The sequence below is a fragment of the Chiloscyllium punctatum genome, chromosome 15 (genome assembly GCF_047496795.1).
Source record: "Chiloscyllium punctatum isolate Juve2018m chromosome 15, sChiPun1.3, whole genome shotgun sequence".
NCBI classification, from domain to species: domain Eukaryota; kingdom Metazoa; phylum Chordata; class Chondrichthyes; order Orectolobiformes; family Hemiscylliidae; genus Chiloscyllium; species Chiloscyllium punctatum.
In genome coordinates, this window is record NC_092753.1 from 85,670,875 (window position 1) to 85,691,514 (window position 20,640).

A 20,640-nucleotide genomic window follows, 5' to 3' on the forward strand; every position below is an offset into this window, starting at 1 on the left:
CACCGCATCTGCTCCCAGGAGGACCAATTCCAATACCAAATAACCCAGATGGCCTCCTTCTTCAAAGACCGCAATTTCCCCCTCAGATGTGGTTGACGACACTCTACACCGCATCTCCTCCACTTCCTGCTCCTCTGCCCTTGAACCCTGCCCCTCCAATCGCCACCAGGACAGAACCCCACTGGTCCTCACCTACCACCCCACCAACCTCCAGATATATCATATCATCCTTTGTCAGTTCCACCATCTCCAAACAGACCCCACCACCAAGGATATATATTCCCTCCCCTCCCCTATCAGCGTTCCAGAAAGACCACTCCCTCCGTGACTCCATGGTCAGGTCCACACCCCCCACCAACCCAACCTCCACTCCCGGCACCTTCCCCTGCAACCGCAAGAAATGCAAAACTTGCGCCCACACCTCCCCCCTCACTTCCCTCCAAGGCCCCAAGGGATCCTTCCATATCTGTCACAAATTCACCTGCACCTCCACACACACTTTCTGCACCCAGTGTGGCCTCCTCTACATTGGGGAGACAGGCCGCCATTTTGCGAGAACACCTCTGGGACACCTGCACCAACCAACCCAACCGCCCCATGGCTGAACACTAACTCCCACTCTGCCAAGGACATGCAGGTCTTTGGCCTCCTCCATTGCCAGACCATGGCAACACGACACCTGGAGGAAGAGCACCTCATCTTCCACCTAGGAACCCTCCAACCACAAGGGATGAATGCAGATTTCTCCAGCTTCCTCATTTCCCCTCCCCCCACCTTAGCTCAGTCCCAACCCTCAGACTTGGCACCGCCTTCTTGACCTGCAATCTTCTTCCCGACCTCTCCGCCCCCACCCCCTCTCCGGCCTATCACCCTCACCTTAACCTCCTTCCACCTATCGCATTCCCAACGCCTCTCCCCCAAGTCCCTCCTCCCTACCTTTTATCTTAGCCTGCTTGGCACACCCTCTTCATTCCTGAAGAAGGGCTTATGCCCGAAACGTCGATTCTCCTGCTCCTTAGATGCTGCCTGACCTGCTACGCTTTTCCAGTGACACATTTTTCAGCTCCGATCTCCAGCATCTGCAGTCCTCACTTTCCTCTGGAACTATGTCAACATCATCATGACTGTATAGCATTGAATAAAACCCACACAATGCAACTACATAACATAATGATGGCTCCAATGGAGAGTGCCATCATTTGCTCCCCACACACTAACTTTCTTATTCTAGAGGCCTTCGTTCAGGGGAGGAGAAGGAGAAGGAAAGGGTCTAACCTGTATACATCATGCTTAATGTCAGAATTCTTCTTCTGGCGTAGACGCTCCGGGGGAAGGTAGGCAATCGTACCACAGAAGCCATCCAAACTGATGTCTTGTGTATTAGACAATCCATTCCACCTCGCTAATCCAAAGTCTGAAATCTATGCAGAGAGTTTACAAAACAACAATACATTTTTACACTGTATTTAAATTAGGTGTTTCACAGATGCATTAGGAAACAAAATAGGACACCAAGTGAAAAGATGGCATTAGAGCAGATGACCAAAAAGAGTCATTTTCAGGGAGCACCTTGAAAGCAATGAATTAACAAGATTAAAAAAAAGGTTTAAAGAGGGGATTTTCAGAGTTTAGGCCCTAGGGAGCTAAACACGCAGCAGCTAAAATCAGGAATGTTTCCTTGCCTCATTGGAAGTCAATGTAGGTCAATGTATTACATAAAAGAACTGTGGATGCAGAAATCTGAAACAGAAATGGCTACAGAAGCTCCACAGGTTTGACAGCATCTGTGGAGAGAAAGCAGAGTTAACACTTCAAGTCCAGTTCTTCAGTGTTGGTCTGTAGGGCAAGTGTTAAATGGAATTTGGCGTCAGAACAGGGCAGATGTTTGGACAACCTCAATTCTACATAGCATAGAATGTAAGAGGCCAGCCAGGTGTGCATTAGAATAGTCAGAATCTACAAGTTTGAAGGTAAGCCTAATAGTTTCAACAGCAGATGAGCTAAGGCAGGGATAGATTCAGGCAATATTATGGAGGGTTTCAGCAGCAACAGAAGAACCACTCATGTTCATAAATGATGAATGAAATTAGTTGACATTTCAGCAAAAAGACAGCTCAGGTTACCTTTTTCTAAAGTCAATATTAAAATGGTGAGAGAGTCATATAACAGTCTTAAATGAGAGCAATGTCTTGTATGCTAGACCTTTTTCCTTCCAATGGGCACGTTTCAACAAAGCAAACCATGGAATTGTAAGGTATGGTCAAAATTGGCGATGGTACAGTTATTCTCCTTAGAGAAGAGCAAAGTGGAGATTAAATAGAGATGCTCAGATTTGTGTGAGATTGTAACAGAGTAAACGAAGAGGAATCAGGGACAGTCAGTATGCATGGAGACAGATTTGAGATAGAATCATACAGCATGGAAACAGGCCCTCCAGTCCAACTCATCCATGCCAACCAACCAGGTATTCTAAACCGAACTAATCCCACTTGCCTGCATTTGACCCTTATCCCTCTTAATCTAGTGAGGAAATAAGTACATTTCTTTTGAAATATTGAGAGTTGTGTTGATCTGGAATCCATTTTTAATACCTTCCAAAATTGGAAATTACTTGAAAAAGGGAAAAATATTACCAGTTTAAATGAAACAAGACCAGAACAAATGGGATTAATTAGATAGCCCTTTCAAAAAAAAAAAGAGTCAACACAGACAGAATGGGATATCTCATGCTCAATAAGAGTAGCCAACAATTTCCCAGTAAGGGTTTTCTCAGTCTCAGCGTTACCACTAGGAAAAGTGCTGAGCAGAGACCAGAACAAAAGGAGTGAATCTCAAACAAACAGTCTTGATTGACTGATTAATCAGACAGATGACCATCTGCAGAATGATATAGGAGGTTAGGTTCCACAAATGATTGGATTACACAGCTGGAAACAGCAAGAATGGGATTGGGTTACGTACTGAGAGAAAGGAAAATTGGATTGCTTAACATCATGATAGGAAGAAAAACAAAAAAAAACGCTTCTGTTAGATCGCCATCAATTACCTTGACGTGATGGTGTGCATCCAGAAGTATGTTTGCAGGTTTCAGATCAAGATGTAATAAGGGTGGCGACATACAATGTAGAAAATTCATGCCCACCGCCGTCTCATGGATGATACGGAAACGCAGTTCCCATGGTAACACTTCAGAGGCCAACAGTTTTTCCAAAGATCCAGTCTCCATGTATTCCATAACTAACCCCACTGGATCCTTGCAGATCCCATACACTGGGAGTATGTAGCGGAACTTTGCCATTTCCATCTTCTTAGCTTCATCTAGCAGCTCTGCATTCTCTCTGCAAAACACAAGGAAGGAACAAATACTACTCTGATCTGACACTGGAATACCATTTGGAAGAGGTGTGATTGAAAACCTCTTCTAAACAAAGAAGTAAAAGTCATGACTTCAATGCCAGACAGGAATCAATACAAGCTGGTTTACTTTGATTTGTACTTCTCCCAACTTACCTGGTTTTGGTTAACTTCTAGCTAATTCAATAAAAAAGCTCAAGTACCAAACTCATTTGGCTTGAGAAATGGTGAGGCATAGATTCAACAGAACAATTTTGGGGCTTAAAGGATTAATTTAAAACTAGTTTGGAACTAAATCTTGCATTTCCTCATAAGATTAAGGGTTGATCTAACTGAATGATTTCAGCTGATTAAAGGACTTGATAGGATTGAGAAAAGTATTCCTTCTGGTCAGGAAGTCCAGAGTAAGTGTTTCCAACTTGAAAATTCACACCAAGCATTCAGAAAGAGAGGGTGGATGTCAGGAAGTACCTTTTGCATCAGGAGGGAATGGAATTTGGGAACTCTTTCCCCCAAAAAACTATACACACTAGATGACACTGAAAAATTACAAATAGGAGACTTTTCTCTGTTTCAGGGATGTAGAAAAATGTAACAAATTATACACAATGTAATTGAATAGTAGAGGGCTCAAATGCAAAAATGGCCTACTCCTGTATCTATACAGAGGAGCCAAGTACTGCAGATGCTGGAATCGGTCCTGAAAACAAAAAAAATGCTGGAGATCACAGGTCAGGCAGCATCCATGGAGAGAGAGCACAAGCTAATGTTTCAAGTTCTAGATGATTCTTCATCTCATGTTAGGTCTGAAGAGTCATCTGCACTCGAAATGTTAGCCTGGGTTTCTCTCCATGGATGCTACCTGATCTGTTGTGATCTCCAGCATTTTGTGCTTCCTCCACTACAGAGCTCCGCACAATTAAAATTCTTCTCCCATCCAAGCTCAGGCCAGGGCCAGCAGGGAAGCAATAGGGGTTGGAATTGATTAAATAAGTTTGCCTTGGCCATTTGTAACGTTAGCCTATAAGCCCCATGCTAAACGAGAGAAGGTAGTCTGCACCATGTATTGAACTGGGCTTTAGCTAGTGTGAAAGTAGCTCTGCAACATAAATGTAACCAATGTTTTACTGGATATGGTACCACAGAGTTTATTGCCGAAATATTCAGAACAAAAAAAAAAGTGTTTCATAGATATTTCTGAATCAACTTGTTCAGACATGTTATGACACACATCTAGAAGAATGCTAACTTTGACCTGGGCGGAAGCACTGACTGTGACGTCACAATTGGATCCTTGACCTCCGATTCAGGAAGAAATGACAAATAGCCACCAAGGTTCTGATCACTATCTCATCACCTCTACTTGATGTTTATAAAAATCATGAGTGGCATAGATAAGGTGAATGACAAGTGTTGCTCCCTCAGCTGAGGGAGTTCAAAACGGTGAGGACACTTTTTTTAAAAAAGGTGAGAGGAGGAAGATTTTTAAAAAAAAAGGACATGAGAGGCAACTTTTTTTGTACAGAGCGGTTCATGTGTGAAATGAACTGTTAGAGAAAGTGGATGCAGGAACAGTTACAGCATTTAAGAGACATTTGGATAAGTTCATGAATAGAAAAAGATTTGGAGAGAAGTGGGTCAAGCACAGGCAGGTGGGACTAGTTTAGTTTGGAAGCATGGTTGACGTGGTCTGTTCAGAGCAAAGGCTCGGTTTCTGTGCTATTTGACTCTATGACTTTATGAATTTAAAGTCAATATTAGACCCTGCAATTGTGCTACTGAGATTTTATTGACTTAACCTATCAGGGATCCAACATGGAAAACAGCTATAGTATCATGGAACAGTTTACACTTGTAACGTTGCCCCAATACATTGTACAATGACTGAAATCACACTTAAGTTTATAAAAAGTCTATTAAAATATACCTCCCAAATGACATTTTGGAGATAAAGTATTGAGCAAGAATAGTGTCTCCTGTTGACATAATCCAGAGACTGACTGGAGCCAGACGGATAGAAGTTAGATCTCCAAGACAAGATTGCCACATGAAACAAAACACTCATAGCAACTGGAGCTTAACATTCCAGTGAAAAGGAGTCCAATGTAAACTCATCACATCATCAGGTGTGTCAGTAAAACGTCTGTATGCCTTCAGCAATTTTTACTCAACCTGTTCTGTAGAATTGACAGGCCCATTCATTTAGGAAATAAATGGAAATATTGTTGTATTTATTCCCATGTTACATTAGCAGTGTAGTTTTCTGTATTGTGCTTAAATGTTTAACAGTGGCCGTGCTATTTAGTGCAGATAAAAAGGATGCAAGCACTTTGTTTTAGACACAAATATATACCAATCACATCCATATTTATGACTCATTCTTTGAAAGAGCTCACAAAGTCTGCTCTTCCAAAATAAACAATGATCCCTATGGTCTACTTCCAACACCTCCAAAAGCTCTGAAGTTCAGAGATTTGTCAAATCTCTCTTTTGAAGAAACTTGAGGAAGTCTCTGACATGCTCAGACAAACTTTTATGGTCACTAGTTAATGCTTATGGCTGCATTCCACTAGGAACAATTCCCACCACCATGACATTCCAGAGCAAGTGCGTCATCTATACCCAAATCACATTTGAAGTCATTTAACCCAACTTTACCTTTTGACTTGCAGAATCTGGGTATGAAGCCTGCTTAGAATAATGGAATACACGATACTCTGACAACGTGGGTCCTGTGTAGAATGAGATTCGCCAGTTTTCAAATCACCGTAGGTCACTAATGTAGTTTCTTGATCAAATATCATTACTAGTATGGGATGATACAGTATGTGATCCTCAATATATTGGCTCAAACCAAAGATTGGGCTTTTGTTTTGAAGCTTATTAGTAACACTAACATACTCTGGGGTTTATGCTTATTGATGTTGCTATGCATTGCATACACAAAACAGACTGATTAAACACTACGCTGACTCCATTGTCTGAGAAGATGGACAAGACATTGACTGAGAAGATGAGAGTATATTTATATTCTGACATTATATATCGTGATGCCACTTAAGTGCACATGCCTGTATAGTCTGAAATCTATTCAAAAACAATAGCCACCTCAGTACAAACAGACCCTCATCTGGTATTAAAATTACAGTCCCTACCCAAAAAGGCTACCAGAGAAACATCAGACATCTTCTGAAGATTGGGATAAAGTACATTATCTGGACTTAAATGGAAGGGACTTTACTTTGTATTTAACATGACCTTGATCTGAGTTCATGATGTTGACACAGGATGCGTGATATTGGAAATATGCCATAGTCCAGCATAAGAGCAAAAGGACTAAGGGATTGGCAGTCAGCTATTTGGCTCCTTGAGCCTTTTCCACTTTTCAATTTGAACATGGCTTATCTAATCGAGACCTCAATTCCACTTTCTGCCAGCCTAACATAGCTCTCGACTCCCTTGTAGGTCAAAAAAAGAATCTAACGTTTCCTTGGATACACTCAATAAAACAGCCTTCATTGTTGCCTGGTTTAGGAAATCCTAAAAGATTCATTGACTTTCAAAAGATGAATTTCTCCTGATTTCGTTCAAGTGAGAGATGCTTTATTCTGAAACTGTATCCAATGGTTTTAGATTCACTGCACCCCCGCCCCCTCAAGGGGCAACATCCACTTAGCATCCACCCTGTCAACCTCCATCAGAGTCCCGCATACATCAAGATCATATCTCCTCATTTGAAACCCCTAATGAGTTTTAGGTCTAACCCTCAGTCACATATTAATTCTCTTCATGCCAGGAATCAGTTCAGAGAAAGTTCATGAAGTTATCAAAGCAAGTGTATCCTTCCTTAAGAAAAAAGGGAGACCTCAACTAGAGGAGATTCACATTTACAAAACAAAAATAAAACAATTGTAGGATTCTAATTCAATATAAACTGGATAGAAGATCCTATTTTCCTCTCTCGTGCTGGTCATTTTACCTAGTTTCTACTGGGCTTAGATTCTGAGTCAACACTGCATAACACACAACATAGATTAGCCAAAATAATGATCACATTCAGAAAGCAAATCAAAATAAACCACTGTGGGTAATGAAGATGTCACTTAGGGACAATAGGATCTAGTGTTCCAAAGCTATATCAAGGAACATTACAATATCGTTGCAAGAAACCCTCATAAAATGCAAAGAGAATTACTTCCACATTTTAAATGGAGAGAACCTTCATCCCTTGTTTGGTATCCTACCAATCCCATACCCATTGCCCACCACAGAAAACAGATCTCCTTTGCGTATGAAGGAACATTGCATGAGGAGTTTTGGGTAGCACAGTGGTTAGCACTGCTGCCTCACAGCGCCAGAGACCCTGGTTCAATTCCCGCCTCAGGCGACTGTGTGTGGAGTTTGCACATTCTCCCCGTCTGCGTGGGTTTCCTCCGGGTGCTCTGGTTTCCTCCCACGGTCCAAAGGTATGCAGGTTAGGTGAATTGGTCATGCTAAATTGCCCGTAGTGTTAGGTGAGGGGGTAAATGTAGGGGAATGGGACTGGGTGGGTTGCGCTTTGACGGGTCGGTGTGGACTTGTTGGGCCGAAGGGCTTGCTTCCACACTAAGTAAGTAATCTAAAAAGTATAGATATATTTTATTGGTAATTATTTATAGTTCTGCATCAACTGTTAATGTTCTCATGAAAGATCGCTGATATGCGATATCAAATACAGATGCTGTCTGATCAGCTGAGTATTTTGATCATCTTCTGTTTTTATATCAATGGTGTAAGACTTTTACTTGTGTGAAATGGAGGTAGACGGAGCTTTTTCTTTCTTTCTGGGATGTGGGCATTGCTGGATGGGCCAGCATTTATTGCCTGTCCCTAATTGCCCTTGAGAAGGTGGTGGTGGTGAGCTGCCTTCTTGAATCGCTGCAGTCCACCAAATACAGGCTGAGCCACAATGCCATTAGGGAGGGAATTCAATTCAAAATTTAACTGGAATCGTTCTGGTTTCTGTGTTTATTTAACAAAATTCACTTGAATCTGCCATTGGCCATAGAAACTCTGGCCTGCAGAGTGATAATTAACCCGGGCTTCCTGCCTCCTGAAAAAAGTTAAAAAAAAATCACAACTGAAAAGTGTGTCGCTAGAAAGCAGCAACACATTTTTCAGTTCTGATCTCCAGCATCTGCAGTCCTCACTTTCTCCAAAAAACAAAATCACAACACTTGGTTATAGTCCAACAGGTTTATTTGGAAATAGCTTTTGGAGCACTGCTCTTTCATCAGGTGGTTCCAAATAAACCTGTTGGACTATAACCTGATGCGTGATTTTTAACTTTGCCCACCCCAGTCCAACACCAGCATCTCCAAGTCATGCCTCCTGAAAGTTTGATTGACATCAACTGAAAAGTGCCTAGGTGCCTGGTTCAGATGCCCAGGACTCTCACTACAAGTTGTAGATATTAACATTTGATCAGGTGCCAAAGAGTGAATGTTCACTCAAAGAAAGTCATTGTGTTCATACAATATCCCCACTCCATTTATTCAAAGGCCAATTTATTTTTCTTCCTGCTTTTCAGAAGGTTTAATGCTCATGTTACACATCATTGCCCATGATGTGCTCTCATGAAAAGTCAAGTCAGGACCTGATTTTCAGTAGGAATTTTTCTTTCCCTAATCAAGAACGTATAAATATCAATACAAGTGTTTAACATCATAATATCCCAAGGCAATTCACAAGATTGTTTAGGAGCAGAATTTGATGCCAAGTCACATGAGGAGAGATGAGGTCAGACAACTAAAAAGGTATGTTTGAAAAGGATGAGATTCTGAAAGGAAGAAAGAGAAATAGGAGGTGTAGGGAAAGTTCAGGGTTTACACTCCAATCAACTGGAGGCATGTCTGCCAGCAACAAACACGTTTAGAAATCAGGAATGCTGAAGAACTTGGGAGTCTGGCAAACCAACTGTCCAGCCTATAATTCCAACAGCATGGGTTCAATTCCCACACTAGGCCATCATTTATCATTCATGCCTAACTGAGGAATTAATGGAGGTAATTAAGAGCCATCCACAATGGTGCTTATCTGGAGTTACATCTAGGCCAGACCAGATTAGGACAGCAGATTCCCTTCCTGAAAAAGGAGATTAGAGCAGCAGATGGCTTTTTCCAAACAAACAAACAGTTTATGGTTATTATTTGACTAAATAATAAATTCAAATTTATTAAAATTAATTTCAGATTCCGTCATCTTCTTTGACAGGTTTTGAATCCAGGTCTAGAGTCTCTGGATTAATAGTCTAGTGGTGAGACACCATCACTTCTCCCATTGACGTCATGCAATGTTTATCGATGCTTAAGCATTATGCACACACACTTAGGACCCAATTGTGTGTGAAGGATAGGTCTATTATTGTAAGGTTACAACTTTACTGGCCATGAAGAAATTACTTATTCGGGTCAAGGTGACAAGAATTTGCTCAAATAATGCAAGAAAACCGCATATGAAGAGTAGAGTACACGGCTGAATTCCAGCACCAAAGCAAACCTTACAAAACAAGAATCAACAGTGCAAGCCAGAGGGAGGAAAATTACAAGAAAATGGTTTGACCCAGGAACAGACCAACACAAGGCTTTCTTCACAGGTGCCACTTTTAAATTCCAGTATAATCATCCAATGTAATGAGAAATACTGTAGGAGCATAATCACCTCCAAGCTATTCACCAACCTAAACTTGAATATATAATCACCATTCAAGTAGTCCTGAGAGTGCAAAGGATCACAAGGCCAACCACTTTCACATGGTCATTTGTACTCTGGCAAATTTGTGGACTGAAAGCCCTGCTCTTTGCAGACAAAATGAATTTGTACATGCATATTCAAGAGACCCAGGTAATGTTCTGGGGACTGGAGTTCAAATCCCACTATGGCAATGGTGGAACTTGAATTTAATTTAAATCAGCAATTAAGAGCCTAATGAAAACCACAAATCCATTGCTGTTTGTCAGAAAAACCCATCATCTGGTTCACTAATACCCTTTTGGGAAGGAAATCATCCTTACCTGGCCTGGCCTACATGTGAACCAGACCCACAGCAATGTGGTTGACTTAACAGTCCGCGGGGCAATTAGGGATGGGCAGCAAATGCTGGCCTAGCCAATGATGTGCTCATTCTATGGATGAATATAAAAAATTAGAAGTTATTCTCTGCTGCAGTGCCTTCACCAGTCAGCATTCACTTGTCAATCAACCAATCAGCACTCTCCTCTTGCAGTCAAAATGCTCATTTTCCCCTTAAATTGAATTCTTGTGAACTATCCTGATAAGAGAGAGACAAAAAGAATTCAACTAAAATGTGTCTTTGTCCAGCAATATCATCCCTTCTTCAAAGCTGGGCAACAATTTGCCATTTCCTAGACAAGGACTCTATTGTTTCAAGGGTCGAGAGTGTGGGGCTGGAAAAGTGCAGGTCAGGCAGCACTTGAGGAGGAGAATCGACATTCCGGCATAAGCCCTTCATCGGTTCAAGCCAATGTCCCACCAGCCCTCCTTAGGGCAATTAGGAATGGACAACGAGCTGCTTCTCAACTACACAGGATGTTATCTAACCAGAACGAAACCCAAGTTGAACCTACTCTGCTCTGGGTCTAACATTCCATTCATGCCCTATTTTACATGAAGAGGCGATGTTATTTATATATTTCAGGCATCACACACTGCACTTGCATGAGAGAGAAGAGTACCATTACTGATGGATGTCAAGGAAAGTGATAAAACAGAATCTCTGCCTCCTAGGCACAACATTTTAATTTTTTTTGCTCCTTTCGCTATTAGGAAGTTTACAATTCCACATTAGCAATGACGCTCCTCGCTATCAAAAAGCCAGTAATGATTATCATTGGGACATTGTGGCTTAAGCAAACATGCCATTATTCCAGTAATAGAGCCAATGAATGGTTAGTCCCATCTTCATCTAATTTGTGAAGACATGTAGTACATCACCAACAATAGGAACAAATATAGAATGTTGCACAATTTTTAATGTCACTGGGCCATTTTACATACTTTTGGTCAGTTTAAGTTATTGGATGGTGGCAATTGAATTGGAATAGTGACACCTTGTCTTTGAAATTGCACCTACCTGAATGATATGAAGAATGTATGCGGCTTAATATACATTTACTTGTAGCTGTTTTAGTCACTAGCTTCTATTTTGGTAATCATCATAGATAGATCACAGATTCGGCCCATTGATTCCACACCAGGCCTTCATAGAGCATCCCACCTAGAACCATCCCATTCCCGTAACCCTACATTTCTCATGGCTAATCCATCTAACTCGCACATCTTTAGACTGTGGGCAGAGGAAACCAGAGCACCTGGAGGAAATCCACACAGACGTAGGGAGAACGCCTGTATGGAATCTGCACAGTCGCTCAAGGATGGAATTGAACCCAGGTCCCTGGAGCTGAAAGGCAGCAGTGCTGACCACTGAGACACTGTGGGAACACTTGGTAAACAGCAAACTTTAAAATAGTACCTCCATGGATGCTATCTGACCTGCTGTGATCCCCAGCATTTGTTGTTTTCAGTATAGACTCTAGCATCTGTAGTAATTTGTTCCCAACAAAATGTTTTGCAATGTAAAATTCGATTTTTCCAGTGTCAATTTAGATCCAGGTTTCCCATCAACCTCTTAGCATACTCCATAACCCACAGCAAGTATTCACAGAACACCTGTAAATTAACTAAAAAAAATTCACAGGTGCACTGACAAATAAGACCTGACATCAAGTCACACAAGATGATTAATAAAAGCAGGTGAACAAAAGCTTGATCCAAGAGGTGGATTTTGAAGAGTGTCTTAAAGAGGACGAGAGATGACACTGTTTAGGTGGGAATTTCAGCACACTACCACCTAGTCAGCTAAGGGCTTGTTACCAACAGTATGGCAATTAAAATCAGCAGGTTTTATGTTGTTTGAAATTCAGAAGATCACAGAAGCCTCAAAAGGGTGTTGCTCTGAAGGATGTTATAAAGCTAGGGAGGGACGAGGCCAGAAAGTAATTTAAAAACAAGGATTCAAATGTTAAAAGTCCAAGGATTGCTTAACTAGGAGCCAGTGTTGCTCAGTGGTAATGAGTCGGAGTTATAGATTATTACAGATTCCTTTGTTAGATCATTAAAATTAAAGTTTCAAACTGTCAGACCAACATTAACGCCCACCAGTGCCCTCAGTTAGTAGCCCACACACCTCAGAGGTCCGGGCTTAAGTTCTGCTTCAAAGACTTGAGCAGAAAATCGAAGCCAGATGCTCCAGGAAGTGCTGCACCATTGACGGTTATCTTTCAGGCAAGACATTAAACTGATACTGCATTATGATGGAAGGTGAATAAATGGAGAGATCATTTTTGAAATTTGGATTGTAGTAAAAAGCAAAAATAGGTATGTGTAACATATGAAGATTGTGCTGTGCTTACTTTCAAAATAAAAGGTCAGAAAGTCTCTCTGAAACAGTGACATAACCATATTAGTTTTAAGGCAACATGGTACTGCCATCAAGTCTTGGGAAACCCTCAGAACATATAAGGGTTTATACAGTGTAAACACATAGTTTTGTTTTCAATTTCAGGAAACACAGGGGTCTTACTTGAGAAGAATTAAGAGTGGAGTTCAGACTTGAGTTTTAGTTTTCTCCTCCAGCAGAGTTCAGTTCAACGGAAAGAAATCACTGCAGTACCAATGTTTATTACCAAGTTTATGCAACTCAGGATATTCGAAAGAAAGCTCAGAATTATGAAAGGTTAATGCTGTGAGACTTGAACAGAATTGAAAATTGTCCTGACAGTTTAAAAGAAACTAGGAGAAATAAGGAGAAATTTAAAAAGTTGAAATAGGAGCACAAGTCCTCTTAAGAGGAGTCATGGATAGTTTTGGGAAATAGGTTGAAAATCTGTTTAAATATTTGTGTTAAAATATATACTATGTAGAGCTTAAGTTTATTTCATGATGAAGTAAACAAACTATATCCTGTTGTTAAAGAACAATTGTAGCCATGAGTGAGTGTTTCATAGAATCCCTACAGTGCGGAAACAGGCTATTTGGCCCATCACGCCCGCAGTGACCCTCCAAACAGCACATGACCCAGACCCAGCTCCACACTCTATCACTGTTGAAGTGAAGTCAGAGGCCAATATCCCATCACCAAATCACCCTTTATTTACACATGGAGTCCTTGACACTGACCCAGCTTCCTCAGAACCAGCACTGAGTGAACAGAACCTTTGATCCTCTTGTTGTTTCTCCCCATTACCAAGTCACCCTTTATCTATGTGTGCACAGTACACGGATTGTGGCCAGCCAGCTTACGGTCAATCCCTCAAGTTGGGAGACTCAATCTCCTTTTTAAGCATCCTTGCTTTAGTATACAGTGGCTCAGGAAAAAAGTTAGGCTTCTATTAACTGAAAAAAGCTGTCAGGAAAATTACTCATTGCTTTTCATCTGCTCCAATGTCATTTGCCCAGACAAAATATTGCATCATTTCCACATACTGGGCCCTGGCTTTGATGGCTGGATTGAATGAGCCAAACTGCCCAAATAACAGCATGATACCAGAAATGCTTACCCCAACTCAAAGATGATTGTTGCAAAGGAATGTGCTTTCTCTTGCAACCATTGAGATGACTCCACTGGGTGGGGGGGGAAAAGAGAGAGAGAGAGAGAGAGAGAGAGAGAGAGAGAGAGAGAGAGAGAGAGAGAGAGAGAGAAGGGGGGAGGGAGAGAAGAAATGGTATCCCATCACCAAATCACCCTTTGTGTAGAATCTCTTGACACTCCTGTTTATTTTTTTTTAAATCCCCCAGTACCCATGTCGTGTGTGTGTGTATATGTCAGACAGTGAAAAAAACATGTAAATCTTTATTTATATTCCACCTCCAGAAACAAAGGAAACACCTGAGTGGCCAGTGACAAGCATTGCCCTTCTCAGAGGGCAACACTCCTGTTTATCTCTGTCAGCCAGGGCTCCCTGATTGTTGGACCAGGTTAACAACCCCAGAGAACTTTTATTCTGTGAGGTCCACTTGACCAACCTGTTACAATCACTACACCTGTAACCCCCTATTTACTATTGAAACCCTCTACAATCAATCCTGGTTCCTTGGTGCAGTATCAACAATGCTAACCACCAAGCTGCCCTGCTAGTCACTATCCGCAACTAACCACAATGAACGGAGCAGAAAAAAACCCATGGGTGGCATGGTGAACTCAGTGGTTAGCACTGCTACCTCGCAGCATCAGGGACCTGGGTTCAATTCCAGCCTTGGCAGCTGTCTGTGTTTACACATTTTCCCTGTGTCTGCATGGGTTTCCTCCCACAATCCAAAGATGTGCAGGTTAGGCGAATTGGCCATGCTAAATTGCCCATAGTGTTCAGGAATGTGTAGATTAGGTGCATTGGTCCAGGGTAAATGTGGGTTAATGGGGTAGGGGAATGGGTCTGGGTGGGTTACTCTTCAGAGGGTTGCTGTGGACTTGGGCTGAAGGGCCTGTTTCCGCACTGTCGTTGTCGTCGTCGTCGTCGTCGTCGTCGTCGTCGTCGTCATCATGTTGCTATCTGTGGGAGTTTATACTGCACAAAAGTTTACAGTGCTTACTACTTTGTGTTTTAAAAGTAATTTATTGATTGTAAGTATTGGGACATCCTGAGTTTGTGACTGGCATTACATAAAGAATGAGTTAAGAGGTCAAGCCATTGATTAGGCCAATTTCAGAATACTGCATTTGATCTGGTCACCTTTCTATAGGTAAAATGTTGTGAAATTTGAAAGGGTTCATAAAAGATTTACAAGGATGCTGCCAGGGTTGAAGGGTTTGAGCTATAGGGAGAGGCCGAATAAGGTGGGGCTGTTTTCCATGGAGTGTCAGAGGCTGCCGGGTGACCTTATTGAGATTTATAAGATCATGAGGGGCATGGGTAGGGTAAATCGACCAGGTCTTCCCCACCCCCAAGTACAGGAGTCCAAAACTGGAGGGCATAGGTTTGAGAGGAGGGACCCAAGGGGCAACTTTTTCATGCAGAGGGTGCGGAGTGTATGGAATGAGCTGTTAGTGGAAGTGGAGGAGGCTGGTACAATTACAGCATTTAAAAAGGCATCTGGATGGGTATATGAATAGGAAGGGATTAGAGGGATATGGGCCAAATGCTGGCAAATGAGACTAGATTAATTTAGGATATGTGGTCAGCATGGATATGTGTGACCGAAGGATCTTTTTCCATGCTGTATGTCTCAGACTCTAAATAAATCAGACATGATGTTTATGAACATGGAATTTGAAGAAGCCTTTGAAATTGGGAAACTTTTACAATTTGTAATAAGACTTTTTTTTGCTGCTGCATTTACAATTCTGGGATTAATTTTGCACCTTTTTTAAGCCAGCATAATTTCAGAAAAATTGCCTGAATTAATCCTGGGACACAGTCATTGTCACAAGCTGAGGGTTATTCAGGCAGGCAATGCATTGAGAGTGCGATATGGGACTAGCGCAGGAAATTGGGATTAGCACACTTAGTGGCAATTTCGTTGGTGCAGACACGATCAGCCAACGGGCCTTTTCAGCACCAATGAATCTATAAATGACATTTGATTTAAATTTCTTCAATGTTTCCCATCAGGTTTTGTTTCCCACCCTGATTTTCTTTGTCTTAGGATATACATGTTCAGGAGATGTATCCATCTAGTATTGTTAACAGTCTAGTAGTGTTTATTTATCTTTCAGATTAGCCACCACAATCACAAGATAAAACCTTACTCCTCACTCACTCCCCCGCAGTGTTACATAAATGCAAATCATTGTTGGTAACTATTGCTTTGGCTTAAAAAGCACACTTGACAGCAGCAAACCCTCCCATTAACCATTGATCCACTTCTGTATTTATAAAAACACCTCCCTGTCACAAACAGCATTTAACTCTTGGAACTGGGCCAAGGGCACCATCTTGCCCACATGTAATTATTGCCAACGGCACACCAAGAGCTTTGGAGATATCCTTGATGTGATTGCATCAAATTGGCTTTTGACTGTAGTGGGGCTGGTAATCGACAGCAGTCACGCACAGTTTACTAAGTAGCAGCCACCCAGAGATGTAAGTGACATATACTTCCTGTTCCAACATGCCTAACTCTTCCCACATATAACTTTGGCCGCCATTCCTCAACTCAAGCTGCTCAAATGGCACCAGTTCATTGGCACATTGGAATTAACATTGTTAAAAAACTTAGATCCAATATGAATCAATTAATAAAGGCATCAATGTAGAAGAGAAACTCAACAGTGAGTTTATACCAAATTCTGAAGTAAGTTTGAGGCACAAGGATAGTGTCCCTACCTCTGAGCTTGAAGGTCTGGGTTCAATGCTGAAAGTGTTGCTGGAAAAGCACAGGTCAGGCAGCATCCAAGGAGCAGGAGAATCAACGTTGCGGGCATAAGCCCTTCTTCAGGAATGAGGAAAGTGTGTCCAGCAGGCTAAGATAAAAGGTAGGGAGGAGGGACTTGGGGGGGGGGGCACGTTGGGAATGCGATAGGTGGAGGGAGGTCAAGGTGAGGGTGATAGGCCGGAGAGGTCCGGACCTCTCCGCCCCTCCCCATCACCCTCACCTTGACCTCCCTCCACCTATCGCATTCCCAACACCCCTCCCCCAAGTCCCTCCTCCCTACCTTTTATCTTAGCCTGCTTGACACACTTTCCTCATTCCTGAAGAAGGGTTTATGCCTGAAACGTTGATTCTCCTGCTCCTTGGATGCTGCCTGACCTGCTGCGCTTTTCCAGCAACACATTTTCAGCTCTGATCTCCAGCATCTGCAGACCTCACTTTCTCCTGGTCTGTGTTCAATGCCCATCTGTCCCTGAAGATGTCATAACACATCCGAATGGGTTGGTTAAGAAATAACTGCTATCCAACAAAAATTCCAAGTAGTCTGGCTAATTAGCATCAAATAGATTTAAAAACCAAAAGGGCTCTGTAGCACAGTGATTCTGTCTCTATTTGTGGACCAAGAGGCCCAGGTTCAGCTCCCACTAGCTCCAGAGGCGTGCAACATCTCTGAACAGGTTGATGAAAAAACATCTATCAAACCAAATTTCAAAGAAGTTTTGTGGTACAGTGTTGGAGTCACTACCTCTGGGCCAGAAAATCTAGTTTCAAGTCCCACTTTTCCCAGAGGTTTGGCATAAGACAACTTCTTGATTAGTAAGGGAATCAATGGTTACAGGGAAAGAGTAGGAAAGTGGATGCGAGGAATGTTGGATCCACCGTGAACATATTGAATGGCAGACCATGCTCAAGGAGTTGAACAACCTACTTCCATTCCTATTTCTTATGTTTGAATAGGTTGATTAAAATAAATTATGCCAAATTTCATCCTAACTTAGAATTCTAGAGGTCTCCAGTATAGGAAAGGTCCTTTGACCAATCAAGTTTATACTGACCAAATATTGCTTCAATGTAACCAGTATCATGTCACAATTCTTCAAGAGTGGAATCAGGGGTGAACAGAGTGGTGAAGGAGGTGTTTGAACATTTTCTTTCATTGGTCAGACCATTGAGTACATGAGTTCGGACATGTTGCTGCCAGGCAGGATATTGAGGAGGCCACTGTTAGAATACGGTGTACAATTCTGGTCATCCTTCTATAGGAAGGATATTGTTAAACTTGAGAAGGTGCAGAAGATGTTGCCAGGACATCTGCACAGACAGGCTATCCTAAGTTAATCTAGTCCAATTTGCCAAGATTTGGCCTATATTCCTCTAAACCCTTACTATTTACATACCAATCCAGAGGCCTTTCAAATGTTGCAATTCTACTTGCCTCCACCACCTCCACTGGCAGCTCATTCCATATACACACCACCCTCTGCATGACAAAGTTGTCCTTTTTAAATCTTTCCCCTTTTACCTTAAACCTATGCCATCTATATTTGGATTCCTGTACCCTGGGGAAGAGACCTTCACCTGATCTATGCCCCTCATGATTTTTATAAACCTCAAGAAAGTCATCCCTCAATCAACAGTCCAGGGAAAATAGCCCCAGCCTATTTAGCCTCTCCCTCTGGCTCAAACCCTCCAATCTGGCAACATCTTTTTGAATGTTTCAATTACACCACCTAAACTCCAAGAGATGAGCTTCACCTCTCCAGATTTTCCTCATAACAGAGCATCTCCAATCCTCTTACTCTCATTGGACATTCTAGTCTTACCTATTGGCTTACTCTTAGATTTGCACTCTCTAAATATTTCTGTTTTCCAAACAGCCTATCATTTTCTGTATCATTGACCTTGACTCAGAATTTGATCTCCACCATTTAGTTTACTGTTCTCTCCACTTTCCTAGTTGTGGCTTGTAAGGACATCTTCCTGAGCAGAGTGTTAAATGAACAACACCTAATGCTAGTGCCCCACCAACCAGAAGTCGCTTCTCACACCATAGTCATTAAGCCATGCATGGTCTAATCAGACTTTTGATCTTTCCTCATCAACCACCCAAACTCTAGCCAGACCCTGCCCCAAAATCTGTACACACGTGATTCAGAGAGGTGCATAGGGCACGTGCATCAGTGTCAAACAGCCATTCTGAAGGAATCCCACTCTGTAGACCAAAACTTGCCAGTAGCAGTTCATATTTCAATTGGTTACTATTTTAAAAGACAACTAATGACCTCCAAACAAAAATGAGAAACAGCCTGTTAAATTGTGCAATAAATATTGACAGTGCCACTGAAAGATTTGGGTTTTGCCCTCTTAATGGCTGTGGGACTTTCAAGGAACTCTTAAGCAAACAGCAGTCAATTTTACAATCTAGGTATTGAGTTGTATTAAGGTAGACTAATCATTATAATTAAATAGATTAGGGATGCGCAGGCATTATATTTGCATGTTATAAATGGGCAGAACTCAGTTGGCTAGTCCTTTAGCCAGAGAATAGTGGTCCTTTAGTGACAGCCAACTCATGTGGTGAGTGTGGAATTTCTTCCAAGGCGAGCAAAGTTTCTGTTTATGGTAGACATCACCTCACACATCACCAGGAGGTCTCCAGTTATGTAAAGTAGGTCAATGTGACTCCATGGGCTAGTTCTGATCACCCAAGGGTCTTTGTCCAATTAGAAAAAGTTTCTAATTTGTCTGTCCCAAGTGATTATCTGGCTATGGGTAGGGAGTGGGGAATATCAGGTTGCATTTGGGCTATCATAATTCTGTAGAATAGTCTTTCACCATCAACCATTTCCTTATTGTTTGTCAGTAGAGAAGACAGCACCAAGAGCTTTTTGAAAAGCCTGCTAATTTTCTCTTTAAAAAGTTATTAGTAAATACGTGAAGATAATATTCTACCTTCCTTTGCCAACTGCAAAATGTAAAATGCACCTCCGTGAGTTTAGAATGTTTTCTTGGAGTGTAAATTTTTCAAGAAATAAAAGGTTTTCACTGCATTCAATCTAATTCTTTTCACATACAAAGTTTCAACTATTTGTTCCACGTCAGCACAATGACTGCTGAATGAATACAGGGAGAGGGGTAGGTCTTGGCCCATCAAGCTTGTTCCTCAGTTCAATTATCTCATCCAGTTCATAAATATTCTTTAAGGGAAGGAAAATGGTCATCCTCACCTGGTGTGGCCTACATGTCACTGCTGATTGGTTAGCTCAGATGGCTGGTTGGCTAGTGGCATAATGATATAACAGCATATAATTAAGACGAGGGAAAGCCAATTTCAATCTGAGAATAGATCTAGCATCTGTAAATTGAAAACTAACATTGACAGGCAAAATTGCAACTATAACCCATGGAACAACAGGGACAGCAGCAGTGTTGATATGAATTTGACAAGTGGTAGGAACAGAATTGTTCATGGCTGAGGTTACCATGAAAGTCCTGCCTTCTCAACCTGTCTCCGTGCCTGCTGACGACCCTCAGGTTAAACCACCACCAGTTGTCTCCTTCTAATGAGAGAGCAGTCCTACAGTCTGATACACCGATGGCAACGTTACCTTCTACATGTCACTCCAGACCCACCAGAATTGTCATTGACTCTTAACTGCCCTCTGCAATAAATGCTGACCTCGGCAATCATGTCCAAACCTCATAAATGAATGGCAATAAAAAAAAGCTTTAACACATCAGAAAAAATACCCTGCTGGAGGGAAACCCACATCATGATGGCAACAGTGTGATCCAAACGGACTCCATTGAAATGACTGGATATTACGAGGGGTAATCTTAAGCATTGCTGGAGGCAAAAGG

General features: G+C 41.8%; 1 protein-coding gene across 1 annotated transcript in view; it reads right to left on the reverse strand.

Moving 5' to 3' along the window:
* Positions 1 to 20,640, reverse strand: part of ripk4 (receptor-interacting serine-threonine kinase 4) — a 57,602-nt gene that overhangs the window by 15,178 nt on the left and 21,784 nt on the right. The window contains exons 2-3 of the mRNA XM_072585705.1: positions 3,047 to 3,338; positions 1,276 to 1,421 (exon numbers count right to left, since the gene is read on the reverse strand). Of these exons, the coding sequence (XP_072441806.1) occupies positions 1,276 to 1,421; positions 3,047 to 3,338 (438 nt within the window). The remainder of the gene's footprint in view (positions 1 to 1,275; positions 1,422 to 3,046; positions 3,339 to 20,640) is intronic.